Below are 11509 nucleotides of genomic sequence, written 5' to 3'. Positions count from 1 at the left end.
ACACCCGTGAAGCCATGTCGAGTGCCAAATCAATAAGGGCTCTATCTGTGCACAAGATAGCCCGGAGTATGAAGCTAGACAGCGGAATAAAAAACACACACAGTCAAGGATATGAGATGAAACATAAGAAATGAGACGATTAGACAGCAGTTATGATGCTGCCACACCAAAATCACCTGGAGGAATGTGCATTTCTTGGCTATTGATGATAGAAGGAGGATCATGCTACTCACATAGCATCAGCCCCTTTTTCGAAGCCGTATGGTGTTTCAAGTGTATCATCCTGCAGTCCGGAGGGTAAACAAAACCAAAAATAGATAATAAAATGTGACAAAATCGCTAGTTTTTTGGCGTTTTTGGGCTGGAGCAGTCAGACGGCGCCCTACCTGAAGCCTACCCTACGAGGCATTTTCTCTCGCAAAGGTCTAATCAATGCCTCGAATGCTCGACGAAATAGTTAATCCGATAAATTCCTCGCGATCGACATCAACTGATTGATAATTTCTTCCTTTTTTCCCCTTCCCTGCTCTGGTCCAGCCGATGGATGCTCAGCAAACGCAGACACCCTCTTCCATCCCGCTCCAAAAAAAGGTGCGGGGCAGTGTGCAGCTCTGCGACATTTACGCAAGGATACCGACAGAGAGGAAAATCTGCCTTCGCCCAACAACACACGCACCGCTTTCTCAAACGATTAGAAATGAAGGGTACTCACTTTGTAATCGTTACAATGAATCCAGAGAGCCGTTGCAGGACTGCAGATGTGGAAGAGATTGGGGAGAAACTGCGGTTGTCGCCATATTGTTGCTGCTATCTTCCCCCTCAGTGCGAGCAGTTTCCCTGCATAATTGATGACTCTCAGCAGAATGTAAGGGAGTGTCGGCAAGTGCGGTTCGTAAAATCGTAAAGGTCATTTAGGCCTGCAGCCTCCACGCCTCGGTGTGCTGTTCACGACATACAGCTCCCTGGGCTCAGAGAGGAGCCTGGGTGAGACCGTGCACAGAAAACACGCGCAAGCTTTTTCTGACAAAACGCATTGACTCACTGTGGGCTCAGTGCGGGGAGCTTGTAGTGCAGGAATTTACTGGCTGTCATTCAGTCACAGAAAGCTTCCAGAAGGCCCCTGAGACACAGAAAAGGGAATAAAAAATATTGCATGTTTCAGATCGTGCAAAAAAAAAAAAAAAAGCCCATTTACTTCACATGAAAATAACTTTTCCTACGTCGCATGCTTAAAAACATGCTTTTTTACATTCAGGTAGGCTGTAGGATTTATTCTGGCCGTGTAACTCCACTAATGACAGTGACACGGACATATTTTGAAACATGGAGCACCTATTCTCAAACTATTTCATTTACAGCCTGTGCACCAGACTGCTGCCCTCCTCCTGCACTCTGCTCTTTAATAGCACATATTTGTGTGTGTGTGAATGAATACAACAAACCATTTCATTTCTGCAGACGTTCTGTCTTTTGCGACATCTAAGTGCAATATTATTGTCATTATTACTAGCATAATAATTATTAGCATAATAATTATTGCCATAATAATTATTAGCATAATTATCATGAGCTCATTTCACTTTTGACGCAGGGCGAACGGGCTGAACGTGCGTATGACGTCACTAGTACGTGAAGTGCGTGAAGTTGTTTCGTTTGCGGTTAAAAATGTGTTCAGGAGTTTAAACTAAATAGAGATGAAGACACTTCTGCTGATTATGAGTGTTTTGTATTTGACTGCACTAACTTCATCACAGGACAGTGAGTTAAACCAGGGCCAGCAAACAACTGAAAGCTCATGCAGCCGTTTCTTTAACAGTATTTTTTAGCAAATTGCTGATTCTTGCAGCTTAACTTTTACATGAAATACTGAGCTCCTTTTAATGGGAAGTGTTTACCAATAGCGGCAATCCTCAAACTAGCTAACTGCTAGCTAGCCAGAGTATGTGCAGTAAATATGTATGAGGCTAGTTAATATGTGTGACCATACAAGTTACTAAATTTCGCTCACAAATGCCGTCAAAAAAGTTATTTTTTGGTAATTACTCCCGTGTAGTTGGAACGTTTAAAGGTAACGTTACATATAGCAACTATTTCTTCCACCTAGTGGTATTCAAAGTGACATTTCTGAAGATGAAATATCTTCAAATGCTAATGAAAGTTAGCATTTATTAGCAATAAAACCTATCCTCGCTTTCACACCCTTCAATTGTCTGTTAGCTTATGATAGCTAACGTTAGCAAATGTAGCTGTAGCCTCCGTATCGTTGCGTCGTTAATTGACATTATTCAGTTTGCTGACTGTACTTGAGTAACTGTTACGCTAACGTTACACTTGAGTATTTAATGCTAACCAATAAACATTTGACTGGTGTTAGCCCAAAAGTAAAACAAGAAGTAAGCGCATCGTACCCAAACATGTTCCTGGCGCCCCCTCCAGGCAAGCGACTGTTAGCTTCTTTGACAGGACACAGTCGCTCATTAAACGTGCTGTTCAGCAGCCTGTCTGAAGACCTCACCTGAGCACCTTAGCAGTGCCTGTGGGTTTCTGCTATATCCACACACTTCTTAATCACATCATTACAAGTTCACTTTGTCTAAATTGTTATTCAAATTCAAATTTCCTTGTTATGTCCCACAACAGTCCCAAACAGATTTTTTTTTTCAGATTTATACAATCTACATAGTTGTTGACTATTTTTCTGCCGATTGACTATTTGATTAATTGACTAATTGTTTCAGAACTTTAGATTCATTTTTTGTTCATGTATAACATAGCAGGGTCACACTCCTGCCTCCAACAATGTCAATAACAGGATGTCATTTCAAAAATTACATGGAAACTTTATTTGATTGTGTTTGTGAGCCTGCGGGAAGCGGACCCTGGTCAGCCCCCAAGGCATGTCTTGTATAGTTGGGGGTTCGGAAGCTCCTGAGGGGGCGTGGCCCTGGCAGGTTAGCATCCAGATCCTGTCCAGGTACCGCTGTGGCGGAACGATCATCAACAGTCTCTGGGTGCTCTCTGCCATGCATTGTTTGCATTGCATTGCATTGTTGGTGCTCAAAAACCAGACAAAATAATGTTGTGAAAAATCTTTGATTCTGAAGTGAAATAATAAAATGTAAAAACAGATGCAAAAGACTTATGCAAAGGTGTTGGGACTTAGGTTAAATGCCAGTTAGGAGCATTTTCCAGCTATAATGTCTGGCATGGTGGTTTTAAGAAAACTTGCACATCTATTTAATATGTGAAGATCATGAAGGTCATGACAACAAATGCTAAACACAGACAAATTTTCAAGAAGCAAAGTAACAGAGATGTGAAATACGCACAGTATATGTATGTCACACATATAAAAGTGCACCTGGATTTACCATCAGCATGTCCTGGACGCAACCGGAGGTCCAGCATGTCCAGCATGAGACAAGTCACATTTCACAACCCACACAATAATTTTTACGAAAAGCAAAAGCTGTGATTGGTTGTGAGCTTGACATGAGCAGATGTCTAATAACACACAAAGCACACTTTGTCTGTAACAAACAGCGCGGTTGCCGTTTAGGGACCCTTGGAGATGAAACAACCATGAGTTTAGGCTGAGAAACGCTGCTGTGATTCAGCCCAGTTTGACCCAGCGTTGTAGCGGTGTGATCTCACCTCTGAGCTGCTGATTCATTTACTTTCTCTTGTTCCAGAAGTGTTAATGTTTACCATTTCTCTCGGTGTGCATGTTACAGGGTGTAAGTGCGTGTACGCTGTGTGCTTATCTGTAAAGATATGTTCATCAGGATGTTAAAGTCATATAGGGATTGCCAAATATCAGGTGTTTTTTTTTAATCTCCTCACACATATGAACAAGAACAGACCTATGCAGTGCTTATACAATATGTGCATTATTATTTATTTGTACAAAAAATGATACCAGTTCAGGGACAGGGAAAGAGATGGGGAAACGGACAGCTGGCCTGTGAAGGAGAAGGGCATTGGTGGATGAGAGTGGACAAGAAACAAAGCAGTCAGAGTCAGTTACTCTGTTTTGTGTCCAGGAGGATTGGCAGACAGCATTTCCGTGTGGTGGCAGGACTTTGTGTGTTATCCGCTGCAGGTGATTGAGCCCAGATCCGCTCCATCAGCCAAGTCAAAATGCACGAGGACTACGATGACGTCCGACAGCGACGTGACGCTCGTGCTCCTCAGCTCTCCCTTCAACTTCACTGACCACGTCCAACCTATCTGCACTCCTCATAATGTGACTCATGAGTTTGTCCTCAACTCCAGCCACTGCTCCATCCTGTATTTCAAAGGTCGGTATAAAAACGCATTGATTGTGCAGCGTGATGATGACCTTTTATGTTGAAGTGAGCGAGGCACTGAGTCTCTGCCAGTGTCTCTGATGAACTCAGACTCACTGGGGAGGGAGGAGGTACCACTTTACACCAAGATACGTTAACCTTTATTTAACCAAGAAGTCCTTTAAAACATTTTAAGTGCTTTCAAAACATTGTCAGACTCATGATGGACTAAATAAATCAAAATCAATGCAGCATAACCAAAGATATAGTCTTTTTATTCCACACATTCTTCCTCCTTGTCCAAACATCGCACCTGCATTACAGTGCAACTCCACTCAGTTCACTCAACTCAACAGATTTGGGTGTATTATGATAGCAGCAGCTAATGTATCCTCTATCCTCAAGCAGAGGTGACCAGCAGGCTGCAGAGGTCTGATGAGCTCACTTCTTTCTAACCCCACACCCCCTAATTTATTTCATTTTCAGACTTGTGGTCTTCAGCTCCAAATTTTCTTCAGACTTCACACAGCTCCCTTTGGAGCCACAAAAGGCTTTATACAGCTTTTTCCACATATGCAGTAATACTCCCCAAGACCTGTAAACAGACTTCATCAGTAGATTCCTCCTTTCAGGGAGAAATGGCAAAGAGTAGCACGGTTACAAATATATACATATATATATACCATAATTATAAAATCAAAGTGAACATTCAGTGAGGACTGCAGGCATATGTTAAAAAATATCTTCAGAAAAGCAATACCAATCTTCTGATGCCAGATGTCTGATGCCGTTTATCAATGCTTCATTAATCATTTATTGATGTTTTGTATACTAGTAATAAATTGTAATATAAATTAAAATGCATCCTTCTTCTTTAAGAGGGCTTAAAAGCTGCAAGCTTGACAGCCTATTTTAGGACGTAAAACCTGCGACTCTTTTAATGACTTACCAACATTTGCAGCTCCACTTAAAAGGCATTTTACAGACGTTTCTGAGGGAGGACTCAGTAGGTCAATGTAATGTCAAGCATGCAGCAGTATCTACAGTATTCTAACATTAGCTTACATTAGCCACCTTCAGCTACTGGTCAAGTAGCCCTCTTATAACCATCTAGCTTTGTTTGACTATATGTGTTTTATTTCATTTTATTCCATTTTAATGATGTCATTCTCAATAAATTTTGCTTTAAGCCTCTCGATGCAGAAACTTTTACTGAATAGTTTCTGACACATTATAATGTAGTTGTAGGCAGATATGAGAACATCTTAAAAGCTATTAATGTACTTTCATCAGCTATAACTCCTCCCATGAAGACTTTTATTACTACACCTGTGTTTTGTTATATTGTCATTTATTATCTGTTTACACACCAGCCTCCACCTATGGATGTCCTTGGGAGGAGTTATCTGTTGAAATGTACGTTAATGAACACTTGGATCTGCTTACAACTACATTAAAGTGTCATGGTAAAGTGAAGTGCTGCCTTTTTTCCCTTTGTTTTTTGAATGTCTCATATGTAGCTGCGTATCACTCTGTAAAATATTAATACATGTCTTATTGACCATTTATAAAGATATTAGTGACTATTTAACATCCCTTTATAAGTAAATACCATTTTGACGTACACTGTAGGCAGGCTGATGAACAGATTGCAGGAAGCTGAGGTGGAGCTCATTGTAACCTGATCAGCTGGTACAACGGCCTCATCACTGAGAACATGACCTGTGCTGGACTGAGAGCGGGGCGGCTGACACCCGTCAGGTAATGATTTTTGGACCATTTTAAACTCACTACAGGCTGCAGATTTCAACAAGAGATGGCTGCTGTGTGTGTGTGTCTCAGGGTGACAGTGGAGGCCCCCTGCAGCTTTACAGCGACCATGACGAGAGTTTTTATGTGGTCAGAGTGACAAGCTTCGGAGGCGAGTGCGGACTTCCTCGCAGCCCGGGGGTGTACGCCAGAACCATCAGGTTTACAGGCTGACTGAAGCCGAGTCAGAGAGCATCAGTGTCTGCCACACACGGACCGAGCACAAGACTGATCTCAGCTCTGCTCAGTGCTGCTCTGAAACATCCAGACTGTCCAGACATCACTGCCACACATCAAAATGTTTAAATGCAGCCATCTGGATTAGAGAAGAAATGTAACTTTTATCATGAATCATTTCTTTTTGATTATTTTTTAGTGTAACATCATTACTGGTTATTGCGATTAGCCTGTTAGATCTACGAGAGCTTGTGTAATGGCCTTGAAAACTACGTTTCTCAATCAGCGTCTTACTTTGAGTGATGGTGCTCAACATGAATACAGTATATTCTGCTTAAGGAGGTGCACAGAGCACATCAGGTACTGTTTGCTTTTGTTGCCAGGGAGACGCCACTGTCCATCAAATCTGATCAAACTCTCACAGTCTTGATAAAGCAGATTTGCTGAGTAAACTTAAATTATGTAACATTATTTAGTCTTGAATATTTAATAGGTTTTAACTTTGGCCTTTATCAGCGGTTAATAATTTACTAATGCTTTATAGATCCGTTATAAGCTGTTAATCAGAATAACTTTCAGGTGTTTATCCTCCTCCAGCTGGCACTTTGTCTTTTAAGCAAGCTTTTCATTAGTCAGGAAGGAGTGGACTGTTAGACCCCTCACCTTCTGGGAAAGGTTTTCTGGACCAAAATCCATCTGTTAACAACTTTTCAGCATTTACATCAGCAGGCTGGATGGCTTATTAGAAAGTTAGATGCCCATGAACATCTATTTATGGATCATCAACGTTTATGACCATTACCATGCAACATCAATGTTGCATCAAAATATTTGAAACACGGCAGCAAGGTTTGCACAATGGTTAGTTTCAACGCAAAGTCTGTGATTTGAAGTAAATACGACAAATAAACCATGGAACAGCAATAAGCTTAGGAAATGCTGCCTTTTACTATTACATAAGAACTATTTTCTGTCTTTCCTAACATATCGAGTGAGAAGATCAAGTGGAAATGATGTTTAAAATGTGAATATTTCTGATTACCATTGACTGAAAGTGCACTGCGAGGACATCACAGTGGGAGCGGGTTTCCTGCTTTCAGATGAAGTAGTTAGACTGACCCCTGGTGGAAGGATGATGCTATTCTCTTTCAATGCAGCAGCTGAAGCTTCCAGAAATGTTTGGAAGGAAAACAAGAAAAAAAAGCACCAGAAATTCTGACAAAGGATTTTTTTTTATTTGACATGAAACACATCCAATGACAGTGTGACAGTGTTTTTGTCAAGTAAGACATGTTGTTAGAAGTTATCGCACCATTGACTAATTCAGAATGTCTTTGCTGCAGCTCGACAATGCATAGTGAACAGACAGTCATTGAGGTATACATTGTGGGCCCTTGAGTTGTTTTGTGTGAAAGATCCTAATTTCATTTCCTCACATGTACATTTTGTGCTTAGAACAACTTTGGAGGTTTGAAACGCACGCCATTCCTCACAACACGACAACATGATCTGAAATAAATATTAAAATGGAAATGGTGGATATGTCAAGTTGTCCATGTTGAGTTACCTGTTGAGGTTTTCATCAGAGCTGATGAAACCTGGTGATGATGAACAGTTCTAGAACCGAGCAGTGAGTGAAATCTTTGAAAATGTTGGCATGGAAAAAGAATGACTTATTTTCACACAATGAGGGCATCCAGGAAGAAACCACCTTTGTTATGACATTGGAGGACAAAAGTCTGTCAAACTTTCCCTTATTTAATAGCACCAATGTCTACTGAAAAGGCTTGAAGGCCAACATGAAATTATAAAACTTTATTAAAATTTGTCGGAGTGAAACAGTAGCAACAAAGCAATTATCACACAGTAGCTCAGAAGCTTCACTTTGTTATTCACAAGTAACTCTAACCCAGATACTGGCTCGCATACATATCCTCAGTGTCCGTCACTGAATGAAAAGTGGTTTATGGTGCGTTGCACTGTACAGTATGTCAAGCCGCTTCCAAATCAAACCAGCTGTTTGCAGAAGTTGTGCAGTTTTAAAGAAAAGATTACATCAGGAAAATATTGATGAAACCCCTATAAAATATATTTGATTCCAATTTTGAATGGAAAGGGTTAAAATACAGTGGAGGCGACATTTAAAAAAAACAAGAATTAAAAAAAAGTTCAATATTCTGGGATAATTTTCTTACAAAAGACAAACCTTGTTGCACCAGAAAAGCCAAATATCACTGTTAAACTGGACACACTCACACACACACACCCTCGTGGACACACATACACACACGCACGTAAAATGATATTGGGAAAGTGCACATTGTTCCTGCCAAAATAATCTGAAACCTTTCTCTTTTGCAATGTGATAAATTAACAATGCAGAAAAATGCTGTCAAGTATGAAAGATCAGTCAAGTTTTTATCGACATAGTTCATATCCATGTACACGTTAACACCAGTAATACAGTATTTGACCTCTAAAATACAGTATACAGACAACATCCTTACCCTCATTTATTACCTCCAGCCTCTTAAACAGGGAGGATTCTGCCATTTTTAAATCGCGGGTTGGTTACTGATTGTTGTTCATTCCTAATATTTTTTTCAGTGTTACAGACATTCAGAAAGAATTGGTTTAAATGGTAATGGTGAAATGAGAAAGGCGTGACTGCAAACGTCTTCGCAAAAGAACGAGACTGCCCTTCCCCCTCCTAAAAAATGTGATATGAGTTTGTTGCGAGTTACAAACCGGCATCTGATTCCACGAGTGAAAAATGGTGGAAAAGTTCTTTAAATACAGTAATAATACAGCTAGAAATGAGGGATTAAGCGTAAAAAGTACTGAAGTTCCACAGGTTTAGTAAGGCAAAGTTTTGTCCTCATTCTTGATTTTTTTTGTTGTTGTAGAAATTCAACAGTCCATGATCGGAAATGTCACAACGGTGCAGTAAAAAGGCACTGACTTGCCTTCTGATGATCTACGTTTATCTAATCGACGGTGCATTAAATGAAAGATGCTCTTTGCTTTAACAAGGGAAACTACACACAGGCTGAAAGCTAGCGGCTCACTTCAGTTCAAGCCAGGAAAAAAGTGACTTTTATCCTGATAAACTCTGCACAAAAAAATCTCAGCTCAAAGTCCACTTACTGGCTGGTTCTGGAGCTTTCAGTTGTACGGCATGGTCATCACCAGCAGACGGTTTGCTCATCATGAACTGCACTCAAATCCTTCCTCTGTTCAGGGCACTTTTCTGAGGAGTCTGTGACAACTGAGCAAACTCTATCTGCTAATGAAGACTGAGTGATATGCAGGAAAGCTCTGGAACAAGGGACCTTAGGTTGAGGTTTTTTTTTTTCAACTCATGTCAAGCTTAAATCAGTCAGCTGTGCCTCTCCCTGTTAGTGCTGTTACAGTCAACTCACAGTACTGACCATCATGAAAAATAACAACCTGGTGATCTTTAGAAAAACCAGAAGGTCCTCTAACAACAGAATCCTCAAAGACTCTTGTAACCATGTGATGAAGAAAATGTTCTTTCTGGTGCAGTTTAACAAAGTTAAACAAAAAAATAAATCAACGCCATCTGTCATTTCCGGGTAACTGGATTAGAAACTACAATCAGAACTTTTTCTTAAATCACACAGTAGACAGAGTATTTTGACATTCAAATGGTTAGAATAAGAGTCTTTCAGCACTGTGACTTGAATGTAACATGAACTCATGAGAGGCACAAACTGGGGCTGAGCTCCACCTAAATACTCAGCATTCGCACTGCTGAACTAACTGATCCACGGCTGTGTGACTCCTTGGCTTGTTACAGTGTTTTTTTTTTTCCTTGTTTTTTTTTTTTGCATGTTGACATTGACGGCACTCCAAATTAGCATGCACACCTAAACACCAGGCACAGCTTCAACTCAACTTTCAGCTTCTGAAAATCGGTGCTTTGATAAAAAACGATTAGTACTTAACGATCTTAAGAACTATCTAACGGACCGACTCCTACTCACACCGAAATCGTCATCTTTAATATCCAGGTTTGTGTGATTATGAAGCAAGTCTTTCTTTTCCCACACCAACAAAGAATTCAAGTGACATTTTGTAACGTGTGAGCGCCGACCGCACGTCTGCTGGCAAACTTACAGAATGTGACGGGAGGTGGAAGCCACGGTGCACCTGGTAGGAGGGTAACATGTCAGGACTGGCCCTGTGGGCTGCACTTGCTGGTGGCACTTTTTTAATACTGATGTGGATTTGCTCTTGTGAAAGCAGCAAACACAGGGAGGGGGGGGGGGGTGTCCCCTTGAGGCAGGCGAGACAGGAAGTGGACTCAGAGGTGCGAGGACTTAAAGTGCAAGAGGGGAAAGTTCCAGCTCCTCTAAGCAGTTCCAGTGCGCCATCCTGCCTTCAAGAATGGAGGGGGTTAAATAAAAAAAAAAAAAAAAAAGAAGGAAAACAAGCACACGAGGATGAATGTTCAGGATAAAAACCAAGGAATGGAAGGAGGGGAGGGTTTCTTTCTTTGATTAAAGTACGTCACTAAAATGTCTTTAAAAAACATGAATTGGAGCAATGGGGGAGAAGTGGGATGCATGGAGAGGATGAAGAGCGGATTTCCTCCAGCTGACGGATGGATCTACTTTCATGAGGAGAGAAAATATCCTTCCCCCTCAGTCGAAATTTTAAGTGAACCTGGACTGCAGCGATTGAGCAGGTGGAAGCAAAGAAGAGGGAAGCACGTTCTCATTGCAGTACTCGCTTTCCCACGCTGTTTGGTGTTTTGAATGAGCGTCTGAGGCTTAGCCTTGGGGTTGCTACTGAACGCACCCCACATTCCTTCTCCCTCATGTCAGAGCCTGGCTCAGTTTTCTGCATTTTCATCAGCTGGCGACGGGCGATTACATGTTGTAGGCCACATAGATGGGGTCCAGTTGGTCGGCCAGGAAGGAGTCCCGCAGGTGCATCCTCTGCTTCTCTCCCCTGGAGTTGATGGGAATCACCCCAGGGTCCACGATGACCACCACCCCGACGATGAGGTGGTGCTCCTCTAGGACCACGTTGGTGACGAGGGGAACCAGGTCCAAGGCCTCTTGCTCCGAGCCGCTCAGCTCCGCCACCACCACCAGCAGGTTGGTCCATGTGAACACGGCACTGAGGAGCAGGGAGGAGGGTGGAGCCGGACAGAGTTCAGTAATGTTTTCTGTATTGCTGTGTGAGCTGCATGGCTTTCTCAGTGT

At 41.6% G+C, this 11509-nt stretch overlaps 2 protein-coding genes across 3 annotated transcripts in view; one reads left to right on the top strand and one right to left on the bottom strand.

Annotated features, from left to right (window-relative positions):
• Window positions 1-1694: 1694 nt before the first annotated feature.
• Window positions 1695-6404, top strand: LOC121612172 (transmembrane protease serine 11D). The gene is given in 8 exon segments (XM_041944876.1): window positions 1695-1758; window positions 2863-3049; window positions 4047-4160; window positions 4162-4301; window positions 5922-5960; window positions 5963-6022; window positions 6025-6050; window positions 6132-6404. Coding segments are annotated over 8 exon segments (903 nt in total).
• A 1092-nt stretch (window positions 6405-7496) lies between these two features.
• Window positions 7497-11509, bottom strand: part of dip2ba (disco-interacting protein 2 homolog Ba) — a 42121-nt gene continuing 38108 nt past the window's right edge. For both annotated transcript variants that reach the window (XM_041945066.1, XM_041945067.1), the window contains one exon: window positions 7497-11423. In XM_041945066.1, the coding sequence (XP_041801000.1) occupies window positions 11171-11423 (253 nt within the window). In that variant the 3' untranslated portion in view covers window positions 7497-11170. The remainder of the gene's footprint in view (window positions 11424-11509) is intronic.

This window comes from Chelmon rostratus, chromosome 10 (assembly GCF_017976325.1).
Source record: "Chelmon rostratus isolate fCheRos1 chromosome 10, fCheRos1.pri, whole genome shotgun sequence".
In the NCBI taxonomy this organism is placed as follows: Eukaryota; Metazoa; Chordata; class Actinopteri; order Chaetodontiformes; family Chaetodontidae; genus Chelmon; species Chelmon rostratus.
This window is presented reverse-complemented; position numbering and strand designations above follow the sequence as displayed.